The 25,521-nt window shown below is 37.9% G+C and overlaps 1 protein-coding gene and 1 non-coding gene across 2 annotated transcripts in view; both read right to left on the reverse strand.

Moving 5' to 3' along the window:
• CDKL3 (cyclin dependent kinase like 3) overlaps positions 1 to 25,521 on the reverse strand; it is a 39,875-nt gene that overhangs the window by 12,012 nt on the left and 2,342 nt on the right. Inside the window, exons 2-6 of the mRNA XM_059698394.1 lie at positions 23,563 to 23,757; positions 19,327 to 19,505; positions 10,425 to 10,537; positions 8,206 to 8,345; positions 4,117 to 4,205 (exon numbers count right to left, since the gene is read on the reverse strand). Coding sequence (XP_059554377.1) covers positions 4,117 to 4,205; positions 8,206 to 8,345; positions 10,425 to 10,537; positions 19,327 to 19,505; positions 23,563 to 23,757 — 716 coding nt within the window. The remainder of the gene's footprint in view (positions 1 to 4,116; positions 4,206 to 8,205; positions 8,346 to 10,424; positions 10,538 to 19,326; positions 19,506 to 23,562; positions 23,758 to 25,521) is intronic.
• Positions 3,824 to 3,927, reverse strand: LOC132236207 (U6 spliceosomal RNA). The gene has a single exon (XR_009453174.1). It is a non-coding gene; the product is annotated as a U6 spliceosomal RNA (small nuclear RNA).

Here is a 25,521-nt window from a genome sequence, read left to right on the forward strand (position 1 = left end):
CAGGAGCCTCTCCCGCCTCCTCAGCAACGCTAAGGATGTCCGACTGCAGCTTAGGCCTGCTCCCCACTGGCAAGTGGACATCCCCTGAGGGCTCCCGGGTTGCCAGAGGGATGCCTGACTGCCAGTTTAGGCCCGATCCTTCGGGAAGCGGGTCTAAGCCAGCAGGTGGATATCCCCCGAGGGGTCCCAGACTGCAAGAGGGCACAGGTCGGGCTGAGGGGACCCCCCCACTGAGTGCACAAATTTTGTGCACCGGGCCTCTAGTTTACTATATAAAACGTTTACAGCAAGAACCAAGATGGCAGCATAGATAACTGCCTGTACTCACCACTCACCACCTCCTACAATCACATCAAAATTACAACTAAAATACAGAACAAATATTATTCAGAATCACCTGAAAGCTGGCTGAATAGAAGTCCTACAACTAGAGAAGTAAAGAAGAAAGCACACTGAGACTAGTAAGAGGGGCAGAGGCGGGGAACAGGCTGGTCAGACACCTACATGTGCCATTTTTGAATCATGAGGCTGTCCATGTGGAGCAAGGGATCCCAGCCCCACACCAGACCCCAGCTCAGGGTTCCAGAGCTGGGAAGAAAAGTGTCCGAAACTATGGGCCGTAACAACCAGCAGGGATTGTGGCTGAGGGAATCGGAGGTTACTGGGATCCCAGGTGTTCCCCTTAAAGAGCCTGCACACAAACTTACCTGGTCCTGCTTCTTCTGAGCTCCAGCACCAGGGGGACCCAGACACATACAGGGAGGACCTGGATTATCTAGCATCGGGGCAGGAAATCAGGGGCAGCTTTCTCCCAGATGGGTTTGCTACAGGGGTCATCCTTCCTGTGCTGGGACCTCCCCTGTTTCAGGGCTGACTGGCAGCCATGTCTGAGTCTCCATTAGCCTGGAGCACACTGTTTGCTCCACCCTGGGGATTCCCTGAGACCTTGCCCCATCCATTTTGCAGCCCCAACCAAGCTGTCTACAGCAGCTTTTCCATATGAATGGCCTGTCCTGGCTCAGGCTTCAGACTTTGCTAAAATCTCTCAAAAAAGCTGAAGCTGGTGACAGCTTGCCCCAAACCTATCGATAAAAGGCCTAAGACCCAGCACTAGCACCAGCCTGCCTCGCATCACAGCTGGGCCTCGCCTGGGCCTCCAAGCCCAATACAAATAGCAAATAGCAGCCATCTGAAGATCTCTTTGTAGCTCCTGCCAGGTGGCCCCAGGCAGTGGCTGACTGCACCTTCCTGGAGGCCCTAGAGCTAGTGCAGCTTCAGGCCATAGCAGATTACAAATCTACACATCCACAAGCAACACACTCAAGAGGCAGACTCGGTGAGTACCAAAGCCCCACTGAAGCAAATCCTGCTCCATAGGGGTGTCTCCTACACAACAATTCTCCCACCTTAGTTACAGCTCATCCTCACAGCCAATTGACCTGGAGGTCAACTTCTCCCAGGGATGCCAACAGCAATCAAGACTCAACTACAAGACTGTGCACATAGCCCACATAGGGGCACACCTAGAGTGTCCAGCTCAGGTGACTGGGAGGCTAAGCCACTGGGCCCAACAGGACACCTACTACACAAGGCCACTCTACCAATTCTAGAAGACACAGAAGCTCTACTTAATACATAAAAATAAACAAAACAAGCAGCCAAAATGTGGAGACAAAGAAACATATCACATAGGGAGGAAAAGAAATGGAAGCAAGCAAATTACTGAAGACTGGGGTGTGTGGGAGGCAGCCAATGGATGATTCTCTTATCATTGATGTTTCTCTCTCTCCCTCTCCCTTCCTCTCTGAAATTAATAAAAATATATTTTTTAAAATGCCAAGGGTTAAAGACAAAGAGAGAATCTTAAAAGCAGTTAGTTACCTACAAGGGAGTGCCCATGAGATTGTCAGCTGATTTCTGAACAGAAATTTTGCAGGCCAGAGGGAATGGCAATAAATAGTCAAAGTGATGAATAGTAAGGAGCTACAACCAAGATTACTCTATCCAGCAAAGCTCTCATTTAGAATCGAGGGTCAGATAAAGAGCTTTACAAACAAGAAAAAACTGAAGGAGTTCATCACCACCAAACCTGAAATGTTGAAGGGGATTCTTTAAGAGGAAGAGAAAGAAGAAGGGGGAGGAGGAGGAGGAGGAGGAGGAGAAGAAGAAGGGGGAGGAGGAGGAGGAGGAGGAGGAGGAGGAGGAGGGGGAGGAGGAGGGGGAGGAGGAGGAGGAGGAGGAAGTCGATGAGAAGGGGGAGGAGGGGGAGGGGGAGAAGGGGGAGGAGGGGGAGGAGGAAAAGAAGGGAAGATGAAGAAGGCTCAAAAATATGAACAATAAGATGGCAACAAATACATATCTATCAACAACTTAAATCTAAAAATCAAAATAAATAAACAAGAAATCTAATGAAAAAATAAACTGGTGCATAAAATAGAATCAGAGGCATGGAAGCATGGAAGAGACTGATGAACCTCAGAGGGAAGGGGGAGGGGGAGCAAGAAGAGATTAACCAAAGAACTTACCTATGGACACAGACAGTAAGGCTGGGGTGGGGTGGGAACAGGGTAGAGGGGAGCAATTGGGGGGGAAGAGGGGGATATCTGTAATACTCTCAACAATAAAGATTTTAAAAAACCTTTACAAAATAGACTTAGAGAAATTAGATTTCTTTTGTGATGCAAACTTTATAAATATTGCTTTTAATTTTGATAAGTATGCTATTCTTTTTAAGGAAGACTCATGTCCCTTTGTCCTTTTTATGATTCTTTAAAGTAATAGTATTTAAAAGATAAATTGATAAGTTTCTGAAATCTTACTCTAGAAAAATATTTTCATACCCTAGCCGGTCTGGCTCAGTGGCCTGCAGACTGAAGGGTCCCAAGTTCGATTCCAGTCAAGGGCACATGCCTGGGTTGTGGGCTCAGTCCCCAGTTGGGGGCATGCAGGAAGCAGCTGATCAATGATTTTTTTCTCATTACTGATGTTTCTATCTCTCCCTCTCCATTCCTCTCTGAAGTCAATACACACACACACACACACACACACACACACACACACACACACACACACATATATATGAAGAAAAATATTTTCAGTACAAAATGTAACAGAATATCAATATTGAAGGGAGATGGTTTTAGTTTGGCCTTCTTATTTTTATTTTATATTTTTGTCTTCCTGACACTGGAACCCTGGGTTGGGGGGCTGGGACCCCTCACTACTCAGTGGGGACTTCCACAGCTGAGATATCCCTCCTGATTTTTATTTGCCACATGTGGATGTGGGATCAGCCCGTTCCGTGTCTCCGTCCCTTCTACCAGTCTCAATGTGGCTTCGTCTTTAAATCCCTATTTGTAGAACTTCCATTCAGCTATATTTCAGGCAGTTCTGAATGATGTTTGCTCTCTAATTTAGTTGTATTTTTGACCTGGTTGTGGAAGGATTTGGGTACCACATTTACCTATGCTGCCATTTTGACAGGAAGTCCTATTGGTTGCTTCTTGTATATGCCCTGACTGGGAATTGAACCCACAACGTTGGCATATCGGGACAGTGCTCTAACCAACTGAGCTACCCAGTCAGGGCTATTAATCTTAATTTTAATGTATATATCAGAGATGGTTTCAGAACAAGAAAAAACAGACTATTCTGAGTCAGAGCTCCAGATGGGGAAAAAATTAGAAATTACTGATTACTTATTTAATGTTACTTCTGGCCACTGGTGTCCATTGCAAATGTTTGTAAAGAACTTAGCACACATCCTAGGATATAGTAACTGTGTAACGAATGTTAATTTAAATTATTATCTTTTAATTTTTTTCAAAATATGGAACACTTCATTTTGCGTGTCATCCTTGCGCAGGGGCCATGCTAACCTTCTCTGTATCATTCCAATTTTAGTATATGTGCTGCCGAAGCGAGCACTGCAATTATTTTTATTATTATGACACCTGTAAGTCTACTATATAACTAATCAACATAGGAACTCAGTAAGTTTTCATTAAATTGAATTTTTCTGTTGTGTAACATTAACCTATGTAGCAATTACTTTCATGCTAGTAAAATTTCCGAATACAAAACACTTAGAAGTCTACATTCACTCAAAATGCTTACTTTTCAATAAATCCATCTCTAGTAAAATACTCATGATGCAAAAGATCAGCAGATGATATTCTCTCAGCAGGAGCAATTTGTAAACAAGCCTAGAAAATAAAAACAAGATTCTATGGTTAAATAAGCTCTTAACAGGGCTCTATGAAACAAAAGTTCAATTTATTTGACAAGAATAAAAGTAATTAATTACCCAGAGCTAATAGCATTCTTGAAAAGATGGAATTAGACCTCAGGAATATCTGACAATGAGTTCTGACCATTTATTTTCCTAAGAAATTTGTACTTGTAAAGCATTATTACAGGTTAAATGCCCTATGATTCTAGTCGAAACAGAAGCCAGTTTATTTTGGCTGGCATTTGCAGAAATTTAATTAGGTCCTATTGACTCTCTTATCAGCCTGGAAAGTACTATACATTTTAAAATTTGGTAAGAGAATAGATTTCATGTTATGTGTGTTTTACTACAATAAAAGAAATTGACTCAAAAGTGAAATTGAGTCCATTATTTACTTTATAATGTGGGAATACCTAGATCCTTAAAACTGCAACTAGCTAAACATATGTGTTTATTTTTAAAACATAATAGTAATTCATCAATAAAACTTACTAAGAAAAATGCTGAAAGGTTTGTGTAAGACATAGCCTATTAGAGGCAGACAAATTAGTCCTTCTATGAATAATATAATTCAGAAAATTTAAAAACATGCCCCGGTTTGGAAAATGTAACATATGATACTTTGGGAAACAAACAGGCAATTCCTTTAAAAACTACTGGCATGGTTCAGTAGTTGAGCATCAACCTATGAACCAGGAGGTCACAGTTCAATTCCCGGTCAGGGCACACGCCCAGGTTGTGGGCTCTTTCCGCAGTGTAGGGTGTGCAGGAGGGAGCCGATCCATGATTCTCTCTCATCATTGATGTTTCTCTCTCTCTCTCTCTCTCTCTCTCCCCCTCCCTTCCTCTCTGAAATCAATAAAAATATATATACTTTTAAAATTTTAAACATTCAGCCCTGGCCTGTGTTTCTCAGTGGTTAGAGTGCCAGCCCATACACGGAAGGGTTGTGGGTTCAATTCCTAGTCAAGGGCACGTACCCACGTACCCACGTACCCACATACCTGGATTGCAGGCTTGATCCCTGGCCCTGATTGAGGCATCTGCGGAAGGCAACCAATTGACCTTCCTTCCTTCCTTCTTCCCTCTCTCTCTCTCCCCCCTATATCCCCACCCCCACCCTGCTCCCTCCCTTCCTTTCCACTCATCCTCAGGTGAGGATTAACAACAACAAAAAAAGACATTGCCCTAGCTCAGTGGTCGGCAAACTGCGGCTTGGGAGCCACATGTGGCTCTTTGGCCCCTTGAGTGTGGGTCTTCCACAAAATACCACGTGCAGGCACGCACGTACAGTGTGATTGAAACTTCGTGGTCCATGCGCAGAAGTCGCTTTTGGCCTGGGCGAGTCTATTTTGAAGAAGTACTGTTGATATTTGGCTCTGTTGACTAATGAGTTTGCCGACCACTGCAGTTGGTTTGGCTCAGTGGATAGAGCATCGGAGCATCGGCCTGAGGACTGAAGGGTCCAGGGTTGATTCCAGTCAACGGCACATGCCTGGGTTGCGGGCTTGGTCCCCAGTGGGGGGGCCTGCAGGAGGCAGCCAATCAACAATTCCCTCTCATCGTTGATGTTTCTATCTTTCTCTTCATCTCCCTTCCTCTCTGAAATCAATAAAAATATATTAAAAATATATTTTAAAAAGGAGGCATTATTTCTAGTCTATTAAATCAGCAAATATTTTTTTAAATTATAACATCTAATGCTAGATTAAGAGTGGGAATTTATATCCAATGCTACATGAGAGAACTTGAGTATAAATCAGTAAAATCTTTCTGGAGAAAAAAAATAGCAAAATACATAAAAAATTTTAAAAAGTATAAACCCTTCGCCCACTACTCACATTTTAGAAATTTATGCTAAACAAAAATAAAGCAAATTCAGAAAGACAGATATAAAAGATGTTCATTGTAGCATCTTTACCAATAGCGAAGGGGAAAAAACCTGAAAACAAATGTCCAAAATTGCAAGATCAACTAAATAAACTATGGTATTGTCATACAATGAAACACTATGCAACTACAAAAAATTGTGATGTAGTTCCAATTTGCTAACATGGTAATATGTTTATCATATTATAATGCTAAATGAAGATTAACAGGTTACATAATAGTGTGTAAAGTATGATACCTTTTAAAAAGCTTAAATTTCTCTTTTTTACATAAACCAGTAACTTAGTCATTTATTATCAAGTATTATATACTGAACATAATTGTATATGCTATACTTTTATACAACTGGCATCTCAGTAAGTTTGCTTACACCAGTATCACCACAACCACATGAGTAATGAGTTGTGCTAGGCTCCGGCCTTATAGTGACTACAACATCACAAGGCAATAGGAATAATTCAGCTCCATTACAATCCTAACGGATCACCATGTATGCGGTCTGTGGTTGACCAAAATGTTATGTGGCACATGACTGTATATATGGCCCAATGTACTGCAACTCCCATGGCTAGAAACTGTTAGAGCTGAGGTTTACATATATCGGGTCTGTAGCCAGAGGCAGCACTTAAAAAGCATACATTTCTAAGCATATATTTGTTGGGCAGTCTGCAAGTATCTAAACCAAAATGTTAATTGTAATATTTTCCTGGATTATGGGAGTTAGAAAAATCTTAGCTTTTCTTTTTTATCATGTGTTTTCTACTTTTTCTAAAATCATTATATATTGTGTGTATAATTAAAACTATGAAATAAAAGAAGAAATTAAACTGAAAATGTAGTAAACAAATCTGATCTTTAATAAATTCTAGTTCTCTCCAGGTACCAATAAAATATATTTTTTCCTTCAAGAATAGTCTTTAGATATTACATAAGTTTAAGTTTATCTAAATAACAGCAACATCAACATTTGTTGACAGCTTATTCAAGGCCCTGTGCTCAGAACATTGCCACCATTACCTCATTTAATCCTCTAGCCCCAGGAAATAAATAGTTCATGTTGTTTTACAGCCCAGTAAACTGAGGCACAGAGATTAAGTGACTTGTCCAAAGTTATAGAGCTGGGTTTTAAATGTAGTTTATGTGATTCCAGAGTCCCTTTTTATAAACACTGCACTGTACTTGCTTTGAAATTTAGATAACCACTTCTTTTTAAAGGTTTTTATTTTATTTTATATTTTATTGTTTTTTTTTACAGAGAGGAAGGGATAGAGATAGAGAGTCAGAAACATCGATGAGAGAGAAACATCGATCAGCCGCCTCCTGCACATCCCCCATTGGGGATGTGCCCGCAACCCAGGTACATGCCCTTGACCGGAATCGAACCTGGGACCTTTCAGTCCGCAGGCCGACGCTCTATCCACTGAGCCAAAAGGGTTTCAGCAGATAACCACTTTTTTAAAGGGCTATACATTAGGAATAAGATACCTTTGATGATGCTGGGAAAGAAAATTGGCTGGATAAAAAAAAAATTAGTAGGAACAGTTACTTTTTACATTAAACTCTCTTACCTTTCGAACTTTGCAGTGAGTGTATAGGTATATTTATTACCTAGTTTAAAACAAAATTTAAATTTTAAAATAATTTAAAAGTGCTATAAAAATTTTTCCCTCCAATTCAAGTTGTATTTTGGCATTGGTGTGTCTCCAAACAATATTACAACTGCAGCAGCCAAAGCCATGTAGATACCTTAGGATACCACTGTTCACAGAATACATCCCTAACTTGGGTATTAAAAGATGGTTATAAACAGGGTAAGTCCTTAGAATATTTCTAGTTTATCCCTAATTATCATTAAAACCGGAATGAACTAAAAATAATAAACAGGATTATCCTAGATGGCTTTCAGTTCTAATAGTCTAGGAATTTTACTTTCTCTGAGCTAAACACAAAGACAGGAATATAGAACTTTAACAGATACCATTACTTTTACGAATCCTTTTAGAATTTCATTGAAGTAATATCCTAAAACTGTATTATAATGTATGCAAATTTCCCAGAAACAAGTCCTTAATCTCATAACATACATGAACTATATCTGCTAACAATCCATTTAGCTTTGGGTATTTTTTTCTTGCATTCTTGGGGTGTTGAACTTGAGGAAGGACCACCCCTGCAAAAATAGGACTCTTGGAAAAGAAATTCTGCAAGTGAGGTGTCAAATTGCCTAAAAAGAGAAAAATATATAAGAAAACACAGAAATTAGTCTAAATCAAAATAATCAAATTGCTATATGGTCTTTATTATGTTACTAAAAAGAGATAATAACAATTCCGTTATTTTAATTAATTAATTATTTAATTATTTTTCTTTTTGTGTTGTTTTGTTTTGTTTGTTAATCCTCACCAGAGGATATTTTTTCCACCGATTTTTAGAGAGAGTAAGGAAGGGAAAGGGGGGGAGAGAGAGGGGGGGACAGAGAGAGACAGACAGACAGACAGACAGACAGGCATCGATGTGAGAGAGACACATTGATTGGTTGCTCCTGCACACGCTTCGACTGGGGATTGAACCTGCAACCCAGGCATGTTCCCTTGACTGCACATTGAACCCGAGACCCTTTGGTGTACAGGCTGACACTCCAACCACTGAGCTACAGTGGTTTTTAAGTTGAACAAGGAACTATCTGAATATAGCATAAAAATTAAAGTTTCCCCAGTAATCTGTTGATAGCACATAGACAGTACAGAATGTCAAACAACCAGGTTATCTTTTCACAAAATAAAATATATAATATATAATGCCATCAGGAAAAGCAAATCTAAACGTTTACATATTTCCATATGAGTATCTAAATGGCTTAACTAGCAACTGTTAATCAAAAAAAGCCTTACTCAGAAAAGCTAGCATATTAAGATTATTTAGATATTGCAAAAAAAAAAACACCCACAAGGCTATAGAGTAGTAGTAGAACTATAAACAGGAGTGGAGAGAGCTAATTTCTAGTTAGTACCAGTTTTGCTATACAACTAGTTCTGTGCCTTTGGGCAAATCTCCTCCCTCTCTGTGCCTTGGTTTCTTCATCTGTAAAAGACAAAATGGATCCCATCATCTCTAAGGCTCCTTCTAACATTAATCTCATTAATCTCGGAACATTAAAAACGACATAAAAAAGGGTGATGCTTGAAGGCTCTGAACTATATCTTTAATCAATATTTATCCAGATTTCATGGTTTTTATAGTTGTTTACAGTACCTTTCTCATGATCCTGTAATTACATGTTTATGTATAGCTTCCCCACCACAAAAAGGGCTCCTCCAGCTCCTCATTCATAAATACATATACAGAAAAACTTATTGAAACTTCATGAGCAAGAATATCTATCAAAATGATTGGTTAGTCAAACAGATAATCAAATAATTCAGCTTTCATCAAATATTTTTTTGAATAAGTTATTTAGCTATTTGGTTATCTACTATAGTTAAAAAAAATGTTTTCTCAGCAAATAATTGACTTTCGATCTCCAAGTGCTTTTTAAAACCATCTAAATTAAATCTATTATTTAAAAGTCTTTGAGATATGCAAATATTTATTTCTTTATTTTAAATTTCAGAGAGAAATAGAAACATCAATGGTCAGCTACCTCTTGGACGCCCCACACTGGGGATTGAATCCACAACCTGGGCATGTGCCCTCACCAGGAATCGTAACCTCCGGTTCATTGGATCAACGCTCAATCACTAAACTACATGGCCGTGGCAAGATATGCAAATATTTATAGAAGCCAAATATTTTAAGCAATTTTCAAACAAATTGAAGAAGATTCCTATTGTACTATTTTTCTTATTATCAACCATCAACATATGGCTTACCTATTTGCATCCTGGCAAAAAATATTATTTGTAATAACAGAGGAGAATTTTCTACTTTTTTTTTTTTATCAGTTCAAGCCATGCATCTGCTATATCTATCAAAAGAATATGCTCCCCTGTTCTTATAATGAGAAAACTAAATTTGAAAATCAAGCCCTAACCGGTTTTGCTCAGTGGATAGAGCGTTGGCCTGCGGACTGAAGGGTCCCAGGCTCGATTCCAGTCAAGGGCATGTACCTTGGTTGTGGGCACATCCTCAGTAGGGAGTGTGCAGGAGGCAGCTGATCGATGTTTCTAACTCTCTATCCCTCTCCCTTCCTCTCTGTAAAAAAATCAATAAAATATATTTTTTTAAAAAAAGAAAATCAAGCCAATTTGATCTGGACATACTTATTTTAGGCATTTAACAGTACATTTCAATAATACCTACCTACCTACTTTTAAAACAATTTTATGAAGTAAATCCAAATCAGAGCTGCTAGGAAGAAAGGGATTTCCAGTGGCCATCTCGATGATCATACAGCCCAAAGCCCAGATATCCACAGGTCTGAAATAGATAAGAATCAATCACTTTTTCATAGAGAAATATATAAGATATCTTTTCTAAAAAAATACTTATAAAATAAAGTTAGGGACAAAGAAAAAAGAGTCAATAAGTGGTATCATTTTTAAAATTCACTGTAATAGCACATGGCAACTTTAGGTTATATATTAAATATTATCACATTTTACTAATATCACTAAATATATTATATTTAAACTGCATGAGAAGTTATGTAGCAGTCCAGATAAAAAGTAATTCTAAAATTGTTTCAGATACTTATACGAGAACATTATGAATTTGTGCATGGGTGGGGTCCAGCCGGCCCACCCCAATGGGGGCCCATTGGGCTGGGCTGGCGAGGGGGAGGGGCCACAGGTGGTTGGCTGGCCAGCCCTGTCCCTGATTGGAGTGTTGCAGGCCGATTGGGGCTCCGGCAGGGTTGACTGCCAGAGTGCCCCATAGCTATCAGTCATTCTGGTTGTTCTGTTCGTGCTGCCATTCCGGTTGCTGGGCTTTTATATACTAGTATATAGATGGTTTATGAATTAGAATTGGATAAGAAAATCATCTTGTATTTAAAAAGTAAAAACTAAAAATCTCAACGTCACATTCAGAAAGAGATATAAATAAACACTACAATGATCTCTATTTTTTTTAATGATACAACTGATTAAAAATTGTAAGATTTGATAACTGTTGGTGAGGCTATGGAAAATAAACACTCCCATGTACTATTCTGGGAGTACAAACTTACACAACTTCTTGGAGGGAAAATTGGAAAAAGCTACCAAAATAAAAATGTACATACAGTTGACCAAATAACTTTATTCCTAGAAATTTATTTTTTAAAAAAATTTACTCGCAAGCCAGATAGCAAGGGAAAGACCTTTATTTCTGCAGCTGTCTGGCTCCCGAGTATCCTTGGTGTTCTGCCAGGACCCCTGGTTTGGGTCTTGCCTTATTTCTAACAGGGTTAACAAATGGAAGGACGTGTTTTTAAAAGCTGCAATAACTTACCCACATTTTATATCCTACCACTGATGAGTCCAAAAAAACACACACAACAAAACTTCAAATAGAACATATGAGGGGTGGATAAGGCACCAGACACTGTCTATTTTACTTCCCTCCACTGCCAGATGCAAGACTCAATAGCGTAAGAAGGAGATGAAACTTAACTCAGTTCCTCAGGAAATCCACTTGCTAGTACTGCATGGCAAGCTATAAAGAAAAAAGAACAAAGCTAGGGAATGGACAAGTTGAGATTATTTAAAATGACGAGTTTAAAAATGTGATTGAGTTCAATCTCTTTACAGGGCAAACAACTGTTTTCCCTGGCAGAGTACTTTCTATGGAATCATCTCTCAGTCCTCTGGCCTGCATTTCTGCCATGACTCTATTGGCCCAAAATGTAAGTCCCATCTGCAGTTGACTGCATAGAACTTACTTTTCTGTTCTTTATATATAAAGAAGATTTGTTATTTCGCATGCATTGAAAAAAATAGAAGTTTTCAATGAAAATTTTACTAAATGGATTTGCAAATTCTGCTTTAGCAATCTACCTTTAAATACACATTCTGTGGGTTAGCTATTAGGAATAAAGTGATGGCTAAAAAAAATTTACTCACACATGAAAACAAAGATAAATTATAAAAATTTCACAGCAACACTGTTTGTGGTAGAAAATATTGGCAACAATCTAAATGTTCATCCATACAGAAATGGATATATAAAATTTTGTACAACCACACAATGAAATATTATTCAGCTGTTAAAAAGGATGACATAGGTCTATCTATGTGTGCTAATATAAAGTGATCTCTAAGATAAACTCTCAAGTGAAAAAAAGTTCATTAAAGAAATCAAAGAAGTTATAAATAAATGGAGAGATATTTCATGTTTATATACACTGAGTGGCCAGATAATTATGACCACCTGATGTTTGTAGGCAAATTATCCATACACTGCATCGTATGTGATATGGAAGCCGAAGGCCTGTTCGAACACCTTTGCTGTCTGCAGTTACCAAGATAAAATGTCTCCAATTCTAACAGGAACACAAGGATTGGACAGTAAAGCATTGGAAAAAAGTCATGTGGTCCAAAAAATCACGTTTCCAGTTGCATCATGCAGATGGCAGAGTGATAATTTGGTGGAAACAGTATGAAAGCATGCACCCCACATGCATGAGTACAACGCTTCAAGCTGGTAGGGGCAGTGTTATGGTTTGGGGCATGTTTTCCTGGCATGATTTGGGCCCTTTAATTCGTGTGGAACAACATCTGAATAGCACAACATACCTAAGTATCGTTGCTGATCAAGTTCATCCTATCATGTTGATGGCGTATCCCAATGGAGATGGCTTCTTTCAACAAGACAATGCGCCATGCCACGGTGCTCGTATTGTGCAGGAGTGGTTTCAAGAACATGAGGGAGACTTTACCTTGCTTAGGTGGCCCCCACAATCACCAGATCTCAATCCAATTGAGCATTTGTGGGATGAAGTTTAAAGAGCCATCAGGCAGCTGGTTCCACAACCATCAAATCTCACAGAACTGGACAGTGCTATTCATCAGGCATGGTGTCAGATTCCTCGCATCACCTTTCAACATCTCATGGAGTCAATGCCAAGAAGAATCACCGCAGTATTGAAGGCAAAAGGCAGCCCAACGAAGTACTGATGGGGTGGTCATAATAATCTGGCCACTCAGTATATATATCCCACGTTCAAAGGCTGTTAAATCGAGTTGTTTACCCATATCTTCAGAACAAAATCACTTCTACTGTCGTGGTAAACAACCTGCTTCCCTATTTATAATGGTCTGGCCCTCTAGCAACTTCAGCGCGAAATTATAGCTAATTTGCCTACAAATGTCAGGTGGTCATAATTATCTGGCCACCCAGTGTATATGCGATTTGATAAGTATGCTATTTTGTTGTGTCGACTACAAGCTTCAAAACTTCATATGTCAAATTTTCTGAAGGTGTTAATATCATAGAATTTCATGCCAAAAAAGAGCATTTGCAGGAAGTTTTAATTCATTATTTTGAAGAAAACTGCTGCATAAGGCTTCGGGAAGCTTATGTGAACATGCTCCATCTCAAGATACTTGTGAACGCTGGTTTAAACCCTTTAAAAGTGATGATTTCGATGTGAAAGACAAAGAACGTCCAGGTCAACCGAAAAAGTTTGAAGACCAACAATTACAAGCATTATTGGATGAAGATGCGTGTAAAACTCAAAAACAACTTGCAGAAAGATTAAACGTTGCTCTGCAAACAATTTCCAATGGTTTACAAGCAATGGGAACGATTTTAAAGGAAGGAAAACGGGTGCCACATCAACTTAACGAAAGAAAAATGGAAAACCAAAAAGTCATTAGTAAAATGTTGCTTCAACGGCACGAAAGAAAGTCTTTTTTGCATTGAATTGTGACTGGTGATGAAAAGTGGATTTATTTTGAGAATCCCAAATGCACAAAATCATGGGTTGATCCAGGTCAACCATCAACATTGACTATAAGGCCAAATCGCTTCAGAAAGAAGACAATGCTCTGTGTTTGGTGGGATCAGGAGGGGGTGGTGTATTATGAGCTTCTAAAACCAGGTGAAACCATTAATACTGATGGCTACCGACAACAAATAATCAATTTGAACCACGCTTTGATCGTGAAATGACCAGAATGGGCCAGAAGACACCATCACACACTTCAAAACACGTTAAAAGATCATATGAGCCACCTTCTGAGCATCCTTCCCCCGAGATGGGAGAATCCGTGTGCTTCCAGCTTAAGTCTGGACTCATCTCTGCAGGGTTTGCTGCTGTTTAGCCCCAAATGCTCTGACAGTCACAAGGTGTTTTTATTTCTCCTCTCCCTTCCTCTCTGAAATCAATAAAATATTTTTTAAAAAGTAATAGTAAAACCACAGTGAAAATTAATAGAGAATTTTAAAAACAGAGAAAATAAATGAAACCAAAGTCTATTTTTTGTAAAGATCAACGAAATTGACATTTAGAATGACTAGAGAATACACAGATTATCAGAATCAGAAAAGAAAGTGGTAACACTACTATCAACCTTACAAAAATAAAAAAGATTATAAAGGAATACAATGAACAACTGTCCACCAACAAATCAGATAGTTAGATTAAATGGACAGTTCCTGGAAAAACACAAACTACTAAAACTGGCTTAAAAAGAAATAGACAATATAAATAAATCTATAAGAAATGAAAAAACTGAATTAGTAATCAAAACACTACACATAAAAGCAAGCCCAGGCTCAAATGCCTTCACTGCTGAATTCTACCAATATTTAAATAATTAATTCCAATTCTTCACAAACTATTTCAAAAACAGAAGAGGATGGAACACTTCTCAACTCAATATTAGAGACCACTGTTATCCTGATACCAAAACTAGACAAAAATATCACTAGCAAACTACAAACTGGTATTGCTTATGACTATCAACACAAAAATTCTCAACAAAAGACTAGCAAACCGAATACAACAACATATAAAAACAATTACAGTAGGTCCTTGGGTTACATTGGAGATCCGTTCCTACAGTGACATAACGTGATTTTCGCTGTACATCAGAACCCCCCTACATAAGCACCTACGTCACTCACGTGGAGCACATACACAGCATTAACAAAGTGAAACAGTAAAACAATTTAAAAGAAAGATAACAATTCTTGACCTTTACTTGTGGTAAATAAATAATAAAAAACATAAAGCACATATGTACATATGTACATACATCGAAATGACAGAACTTTTTCTTTTTAGTAAATAAATGGGAGATGGCAATGTAACCATGAAACAACGTAACCCAAGGACTGCCTGTATATGCCATAATCCAGTGGGATTCATCCCAGAAACAAATGTTGGTTCAACATGCAAAAAACAAAATACACACGATCATCTCAATAGGTACAGAACAAGCATTTGACCGACACCTTTTCATGATAAAAATTCTCAACAAACTAAGAAGGGCATCTCTGAAAAACTCAGAATAACATCATACTTAATGGTAAAAGATTGGATGTTTTTCCCCTAAGATTAGGAACAAGACAAGTCTATCTGCTCTCACTTCTATTTAACATTGTACTGGAGGTTCTGGCCAGGGAAATTCACCTGAAAAAGAAATAGAAGGCATCCAGACAGAAAAAGATGTAAAATTGTCTCTATTCACAGATGACATGGTCTTATATATAGAAAGTCCTAAGAAATCCATAAAACAATTATTAGAACCATATGACCCACAATTCCAACTCCTAGGTATACACCCAAAAGTAATGAAGATACATGTCCATACTAATGGCCACAGCAATGTTATTCATAATAGCCAGAAAGCGGTAACTATAAAAACGGTCATCATCTAATGAAGGAGCAAATAAAATGTGGTATATCCATAAGACGCATATTATCCTATATAATAAAGATGGAATATGCAAATTGACCATCGCTTGGCAACAAAGATGGCAGTGCCCACAGCCAATAAGGAGGCGATATGCAAATTGACGCAATGAAGATGGCAGCAGCTAGGCTGGGATGCTTGCGTCGTTGCCATGGTGATGACACAGGCGTTGTGTTCCGCTCTGCCCCGGCTGCTCTAGGCCTCTGGGCAGTGCACGAAGGCAGAAAGGTGGCTCTGGCCAGAGCGAAGGCGGTGCTGGCAGCCAGGGGAAGGAAGGCTATTCTTGCATGAATCTTCGTACATCGGGCCTCTAGTTCAGCCATAAAAAGAAATTAAGTCTGATACATGCTATGACACGCATGAACCTTGAAAACATTATGCTAAGTGAAAAAAAGTCCTAAAGGACCAGATATTGCATAAATTCCATTTATATTAAACATCTAGACCAAGCAAGTTCATAAAGAATGAAAGTAGATTGGTGGTTGCCAGGGCCTGGAAGGGTTGGGAGGAAATGGGGAGTGACTGCTAATGGGTACAAGGTTTCTTTTTGAGGTGACGAAAATGTTCTAAAATTGATTGTGGTGATAGTTGCACAAGTTGTAAATATACTAAAATCACTGAATTGTACACTTTAAATGGGTAAATTTTATGGTATGCAAATCATATCTCAAAAAAACTGACATAAAAAAAAGGCTAGATTCCCCTGGCTGGGTAGCTCAGTTGGTTAGAGCCGTGGTTGGCAAACTGTGGCTTGCAAGCCACATGCGGCTCTTTGGCCCCTTGAGTGTGGCTATTCCACAAAATACCACAAAATACCTCGTGCAGGCATACACATACAGTGCAATTGAAACTTCATGGTCCATGTGCAGAAGTCGGTATTTTGTGGAAGAACCACACTCAAGGGGCCAAAGAGCCGCATGTGGCTTGAGAGCCGCAGTTTGCTGAGCTGCAGTTTGCCGATCACTGGTCAGAGCATCATCCTGATAGGCCAATGTTGCAGGTTCAACCCCCAATGAAGGCACATACAAGAAGCAACCAATGAATGCATAAATAAGTAGAACAACAAATCGATGCTTCTCTTTCTCTCTCTTTAAAAAAAAAAAAAAAAAAAAGATGCCCTGGACGGGTGGCTAAGTTGATTGGAGCATTGTCCTATACACCAAAAGGTTTCGGGTTCAATTCCCAGTCAGGGCACATATGTAGGTTCCAGGTTCCATCCCTGTTCATAGCACTTATGGGAGGCAAACAATCGATGTTTCTCTCTCACATGGATGTTTATCTCCCTCTCTCTCTCTCTCCCTTCTTCTATCTCTAAATTATTAAAACATATCCTCGGTTGAGGATTTTAAAAAGACTAGATTAGCCCTAACCAGTTTGGCTCAGTGGATAGAGCATCGGCCTGTGGACTGAAAGGTCCCAGGTTCGATTCCACCCAAGGGCATGTACCTTGGTTGCAGGCACATCCCCAATAGGAGGTGTGCAAGAGGCAGCTGATCAATGTTTCTCTCTCATCGATGTTTTTTTTAACTCTCTATCCCTCTCTCTTCCTCTCTGTAAAAAATCAATAAAATATATTTAAAAAAATAATAAAATAATAAAAAAGTATAAAGTACAAAGAAATGTAAAGTAACTGATTATAATAAAAGTCAATATCATGGTTATTTGGGGGGAAGGGAAAGTGTTATAATTGCAATAGGGCCCATGGAGGGTCTTCTGAGTTGGCCAACAAAATTTTATTTTATTTTCTGGTATCTGTATTTTGTTTTACAATAAAAAGATTTTTAAAAACACTCATGAACAAATTTATTATAAATGCAATGTGAATGAAGCCTCATAGAATCCAAACTTGCCATGTACAAGGAAGCAATGCTGGCTCTGTGAAGTACAGAGATTATACTTATCTGCAAGAAACTTACCTTTCAGCAAGAAATATTTTAAAGAACAATAGCTAGAGTAGAACTAGGTCATATTAAATATTAACTGGCACAAAACTTACAGACAATGTACATGAAGGTTTAGATAGGGATATGATTTGGGGGCAAGGAATAAGGACCGGGGGATGTATCAGAAAAAGAATTTAAGCTACATTGTGAAGAGAGGATAAAACTGGGACTAGATTTGATGGAAGCTACATTCACTGAGAATTTACTATATTTTAATGTTTTTTTATTCATTAAATCATTTAAACCTCAGAACAATCCCACGAAGCTGATCCTATTACTATTTGCATTATACAGATAAAGTAATTGAGGCAGAGAGATCGTTTGAGTAAGACATCAGTGATACATACAGTAGAAAAGGTACTTGGGAGTGACTTCAGGTAAATGAGCTTACCTTCTGTGCTTCAGTGTCCTCTGATCTAAAATGAGGAGGACAATAGTAGCACCTTCACCATAGAATTATGAAAATTAAATTATTTAATGCATGTAAAGCATTTAGAACAGTTTCTAGCAAAAAGTAAGTACCCATTAATATTAGATATTATTGCCCCGGCTAGTGTGGCTCAGTTGGTTGTAGCATCATAACGTACACCAAAAGGTGGCAAGTTTGATTCCCAGTCAGGGCACGTACCCAGGTTGTGAGTTCGATACTCATTTGGGGCATGACAGGAGGCAACCCATCAATGTTTTTCTCTCGCTCCTTCTCTCCTTTCCCCTCTCTCTTTCTCAAATCCATGAAGACATATCCTCAGGTGAGGATTTAAATATATATATTAGATATTACTATAAAAACAGAATAGAATAATGGTTTCTAGGAAAAGCATGCAAGAATATCTCCCTCCATTGGTTGTATTAGTTGTACAACTTGGTCCCTTTATGTTCTTTGAGATACGTTATTTGTATATTAGATTGCTGTTTCATATACTGCTTCTACTGTTTCACAATAAATTGAGACCATGTTACCTTTTGAGGCATCCAGAACAATATAATCTTAAAAAGTATTATTTGCCAATCTTTGCAAAGAGAGTGCCATATTCCAGAAAATAGGACACATGTCAGTTCCTATAGTAACACTGGCAGTGTGAGGTAAATTATTTTAAAACCTTTGTATAATGTGGAGGCTAAACGTAAGCAGATAAGACAACTCTGCCAAGGATACAGTCTGAGGGATGTCTGCATAGGTCTCCTGGGGTTTGGGCCACTTAGCCCCAGAGAGCAAGCATGGTAACATCAATAGCCAGTATGCAGGTGTCTATCAGACCTCTCTGTAGAGGTATCCCTTTCTTAAACCCAATTCAGGTGCAAAAGGCTGAGGGTGTCAGTAAGATGGGTGACAAAGTCACCACAGGTAAAAAAAAAAAAAAAAAAAAAAAAAAGAGAGAGAGATGAATGGGAAAGGCCAGGCAAGATCCTAAAATGTACATACTTTCCGTAAGAGGTATCTTTTAATACTAATTCTGGAGCTCTATACCAGCGTGTGGCCACATAGTCTGTATAAATATCCCCAGGAGCTGCTAGCATTCGTGCAAATCCGAAATCACAGAGTTTAATAATTCCTGTCTGGGATACTAAAATATTCTCAGGTTTTATATCTCGATGAATGATCTAAAAAACAAACAGAAGATGCAATACATTAAAATGAGGTTTCATTACCTAGAGAAGCTCTCAAAAATTATACAGAGAAAATCTAGCTAATTAAGGCAGTAAAGCTATTTTCTTACCCCATGCAAAGGATTAACCACACAGTGCAAAAGCTGAAGTTATATATTTTCAATTCTTGCCCCATACATTATCTCAAAATGACAGGGAGCCGAAAAAAAAACAAGTATAATACTAAAAAAGGTACATCACATTCCTAAATGGAAAAGTCATCAAAAGAACTTGAAAAAAGTTTAACTTTCCTTTAACCCCATGTCACATCCCAGGTACTACCCTTTCTCTCATTTTCTTCACAGTAAATCTCTTGCTGACATCACCTCTACTCATTCTTCACTTTATGATCATTCATTCACCACTCAAAGTAATGGAATCTGTCTTCTGCTGAAATGTTCCATTAAACTGCCTGAGCCAACATCAACAACGTAATTGTTGCTAGTCCAACAGAGACCCCTCAATGCATATCTTACTTGATATCTTAGTGTAAAAATGTTGCCAACCATTCCTTCATTCCTGATTACAGGGACCTAAAATTCTCCCAGGCTCCTTCTATCTCTATGGCAATTCTCTCTCTATCTGTCCCTTAAATGCAGGTTCTGATCTTAGGTTTTCTCTTCTCATACATCGTGCTTCCTGGGAAATCTTGTGTACTTTTTTTTTTTTGGTGGTGGGGGGGGGACCATTTTCTTTACTTGGTTATGGAGACACCATACCCTCTTGGGCTTCTTCCCAACTACTGGCTATTCCATCTCAACCTCACCTACTTTTATAACTTTAGTAACTATCCATATACAGATGATTTCCAAATTTCTTTGTCTAATTTCTATTTCTAGATATCGCTCCTGGTTTCCACAAGGAGTGGAATTCTATAAGAAGTCCCACTCAGCAAGTCCAAAATTAAATGCATCATCTCCCCCAAAGCTATTTGTTCTTAATAGTACTTGTGCTCCTGGGAAGGGAACCAACACTGACCCATGTCTCAAGCCAGAAACCAAGGTATTTTTCTTCCTTGGCTCCCATATACTCTTAACCTACCTACTTCTCTCTCTAGTTCAAGTCCCCTCAGCTCTCTCACCGAAAATTACTACACTACTAACTACTCTCCCTGGATTCATTCTGATCCCCACCAATCCTCTGTCCACAATGAAGTCACAGTACTGCTTTAAAATTACGTGTGATTATGTCACTTCTCTGTTTAACATCTTTCAAGGATTCTCCACTCCATGTGACAGATTAGTAACTCCTTAAAATGGTTTATAAAGCCTTGTAGGATTTGAACTTTACCCACCTTCTCAGCCTTCTACAACCTCTTTCTTTAAAAAAAATAAATAAAAACATATATATATATATATATATATATATATATATATATATATATATATATATATATATATAGATTTAAGAGGGGAAGGGAGAGGGAGATATAAATATCAATGATGAAAGAGAATCATTGATTGGCTGCCTCCTGCACGCCCCCCTACTGGGGATAGAGCCCGCAACCCAGGAATGTGTCCTTGATCAAAATCGAACCTGGGACCCTTCAGTCTGCAGGCCGATGCTCTATCCACTGAGCCAAACTGGCTAGGACTATAATCTCTTTCCCTAGAATATTAGTTTCCCAATTTTCCAGGATTTGTCTAATCTATGCATTTGTGATGTTTGTAGTAGATGTTCCTTCCATTTGTTCTCACATCATTCTGCACTTACCCATTACAGTATTTGTCAGGCTATATTATTAATTGTCTATTTACTTGTTTGTAACTCCCACCAGACTTGTAAGCTCCATGAGGGCAAGATATATGTCTTGTTTAAGCTATATTACCAGTGCCTAGTACAGTGCCTAAAACAAGTAAGGCATTTTAAAACTTTATCAACTGAATGAAGTATGTTCTTATCACTGGAAAAGTATCATAGCACAAGTGAAAATGTCTCAGTGACAGAAATCTGGGATCTATCTTTGTTTATATAACTTAATTGCTATGTTATATATTGCTATGTTTGGGGTTGGCTCTTGTTCTGTCTCCGTTTCCCTCCACAAATGGCCCAAAGAATTAACCTCGGGTAGTAAGTTAGAGCCATCTTAAAGGTACCATCTATACAACTACATTCATCTCTTTCCACTTCCACAACTCCTCAGGATGAATTTCAAGGCTCTGGCAAAGCTCCCGCCTGGCCACCTGTGCAATCTTATCTCCCTTTGCCTGGTCTCTGTAAGTGCACCTATTGCCACTCTCTGAAGTCCCCGGACCAGGTGTACCTCTATTACAGTGGCACCCCATCTGAATACATTCCCTTTTCAAGTGAAATCTTAGTTACAGTTCAAAACTGTACTTACATTAGTTTTAGCTCTTCTTTGAAGTCGTCTACTCTCAGTCTAGCCCATATTGGTTTTTTCCTTTTTCAAAAAACATTTTTAAAGTCTACAAGGCACTATAGGACTACAGATAACATGACTATTCCTGACTCTGATACAGTGCTAAACACTTTATACCTACTACCTAATTTTATCTTTACAAAAAAATCTGTGAGATACTATAGTATCATTTCACAGATAAAGAAAATGAAGCTCAGTGAAGTTAGATAACATTTCTGGGCCCACAGAGTAACGGGGCTGCCACCTTTCATTGTGCAAGTTGTGAACTGCACAAGTTTTGTGTTTATCCACAGATAAGCTGGTGGGTAAAAATCCAAGATAGACTGATAACAAAGACTGGTGCTTTTAACTTTTGCATTATACTGCCTTCCCATGGATCTAGCTGGAAAGGAAATCACAATCTGAATTCCAGTTGCTATCCCAACCATATTTTTCAAAGCAGTAAAATGTGATACACTATTAGCAAGACAGAAAATTAGAAATTAGGATATCTGAAAAAGTATGGAATATATATATGCTATGCCTATATCACTTACTAATAAAACTATTTTTGAAGCTTTTACTGTTATTTCCTGAATACAAATCTAACTTTCCAGAAAGCAGAGCTCACAGTGGGAACAAAATATCTCCTTAATAACCTGAGCTAAGGCAATGCTAAAGGCAGCACTAAGAATCCGAAGAGTTGATCTTCTTTCCTTTCTTGATTTTTTCAGGAGTTAAACAAGGCTCTATATCTCTTAGCTACTTTATTTCTCCTTTCTTCCCCTAAAGGTATCCACATGAACTTGCCATTCCCCTGGCCAAGTTTCCACTTCCTACCTTCAAACCTCCCTTCATTTGAGCTAGCCTAGCTTTCAACATTTTAAAATGTACTTTCTCTAATAAAAGATGCCCCAATTGACTTTTGATTCCTCTATACCAAATTATTAATACCATACTTGGTCTGCCCGATAATTAGAAATATGGTAAGCTCACTATGTTTTCTTGGTTCTGCAACTAAGTTAGAAAGTAGTGACCTCATTTTCAGGATGTCAATATTGTACAGAAAGATAATTTTAACAACTTCATAAAAGACAGAACAATATTTATTTTATTTTGGGCGTCTGTCAATGGCTTTTTATTTTTATTTATTTTTAAAAAAAAATCTTTAGCCCTAACCGGTTTGGCTCAGTGGATACAGTGTCGGTCTGCGGACTGAAGGGTCCCAGGTTCGATTACGGTCAAGGGCATGTACCTTGGTTGTGGGCACATCCCCAGTAGAGAATGTGCAGGAGGCAGCTGATCAATGTTTCTCTCTCATCAATTTTTCTAACTCTCTATCCCTCTCCCCTCCTCTCTGTAAAAAATCAATAAAATATATTTTAAAAAATCTTTAAAGTATTACATAGGTCCTCCTTTCCCCCCATTAACCTCTTCCAGCCAGCTCCTGTCCTCCCTCCTCCCCCAGGCCCTCACCACCCAGTGTCCTTGTCCACGGGTATGCACATGTGCATACAAGTTCATTGGTTGATCTCTTCCCTCTCACATTCCCCTGCCTTCCCTCTGAGGTTCAACAGTCAAAACAAAACAATATTTAAAGGGCACTTATCATTCACATACATTCTATAGTTTGGCTTATTCTGCAGCACTTACATTATTATTGTGAAGATATTCAATTGCTCGAATGATTTGGAAGAGGTATTTTCTAAGTCGTTTACTCTCTAGTCCATGACAATAATGTTGTAATTCATCTAATACTGTGTGGTCAATAAATTCAAATACCAAATGAATTTTCTTTTTCTGTCTAAAAACTTCAATCAGATTGACCAGGTTTTCATGATGGAATTGCTATTGACAAAGAAACAGATTTTTAATAAATTATTTCATGCACAATGATTTATACATATAACAACTATATTTTAAAATGAAGCAGAAATATTCTCAGCTTCTTTTCCTCCATGCATTTCAACAGAAATTTCTCAACTGATTTGCTTACATTCCTGTTTTAAGAAAATGTTCATCTATTTCATAATTAATATTTATAGAACAAAGGGAAATGTATTGCTTTACTTCAAGTTAGCATTTGCTTGTTTTTTATTAAAGTAATTTAATGTACTATAATGCAACTTGGTATGCTGCTAAGAGATATCTTCCTGTCTTTTAACTTGATTTGTGGTTAAATTTAACATCTGAAATTTAAAAGGTCCTTATATTTTCAAATGAGCACCGAGTTCAGTGCTACTGAATGATCTGAATGTATATAAATTATTCTTTGAGTTTAATCCTAAACTCTTGAGAGTAAAATCTGTTCCGGGGGGGAGGGACATTATAAATTCATCACACTGTAACAAAAGAGTATCAGAATATCTAGAAACTTTCAGGTATGTGAAATACCTATTTATAGCCAGAAGGACGTTACATAAATATACAATTATTTGTGTGTACATTTTTGTTCTAGTCTATTGAGCATTATGCTATTCTATTTGAATAAAATAATAGTCTATTATTCTATTAAGCAACAAGACATCTTTTTAGACTGATACAATAATTTTAAAATGTCAAAAATGGTATGTATCAGCTTAGAAAAGAAATGACATTTTAATATTTTATGCTGCTTATTCTATTTTGTAACACATTGATTTAATTACAATAAACTCTGAGTATTTAACTTTTTCAAATTACCAAAAATACTTATTCATTTGGCTAAAAACTAAGGGGTATATTTTCAATATTAGATTCATTAGAAAACTATACTTTATGAAAATTATTTGCCTTTATTCTGAGGGGATATTAGCAATTTTTCTACTTATCTGTATTAATATCTAAACCAGTCCTTAAAACATGACTAATAGAAAAACATGTCAAAATATAATGCCAGATGCCTTTCCTACTTTTGCTCCCAATTACCCTGGTGGGCAAGATGCCAGCAGCAACAGCATGCAGGAAGTAACAAAACAAAAAATGACGGCTTTTGGACTTTAATCTTTCAACTAAGGAAAATTATGGGTTTCCTATCCAGTCTTTATTTTAAAGGCAAAAGCAGTGAGGGGTTAATGGGAGTTAATAATCATTAGGGAAGATCCCCAGGGGTACACTCTCAAATAAATCATGAAACCCCTAGAAATGCTTCATTACCCCTTTTCAAGTTGTTTGTTTTCCTTCATTACTAGACAAGTTTTATACAGATATTTGCACTAATTACTGTCATTTATTTAGTAAAATTCAGAAGATAAAAATTTAGTTCAAATTAAGTCATTATGACTATCTTTTTAAATTAAGTATTGTTATCTAATCCAAGAAATCTCTCTTGTAGAATCAAACTAAAAATTCTATAAGAAATAAACCAATACAAATAATTAAGGTGTCTCAAAATAGTTTGCATAATAGTTGTAATAGCTGTAACATTCAAATTCATCCCTTTAAAAAAATAATCAGCTTAAATGCAATAGAGTTGAAGAAAGAACAAAAGATATTACCTAGGAAAAGGTCTTCTAATCAGATTACTCGCTTACAGTGTATAATAGTTGCCTTACAGTATTATTATGTTTTGGGTCATCAGAATAAGGACTGGTGTCTTACACAAAATTTTAACATCTTTACTGACTTTAACTT

This window comes from Myotis daubentonii, chromosome 5 (assembly GCF_963259705.1).
Source record: "Myotis daubentonii chromosome 5, mMyoDau2.1, whole genome shotgun sequence".
Classification (NCBI taxonomy): domain Eukaryota; kingdom Metazoa; phylum Chordata; class Mammalia; order Chiroptera; family Vespertilionidae; genus Myotis; species Myotis daubentonii.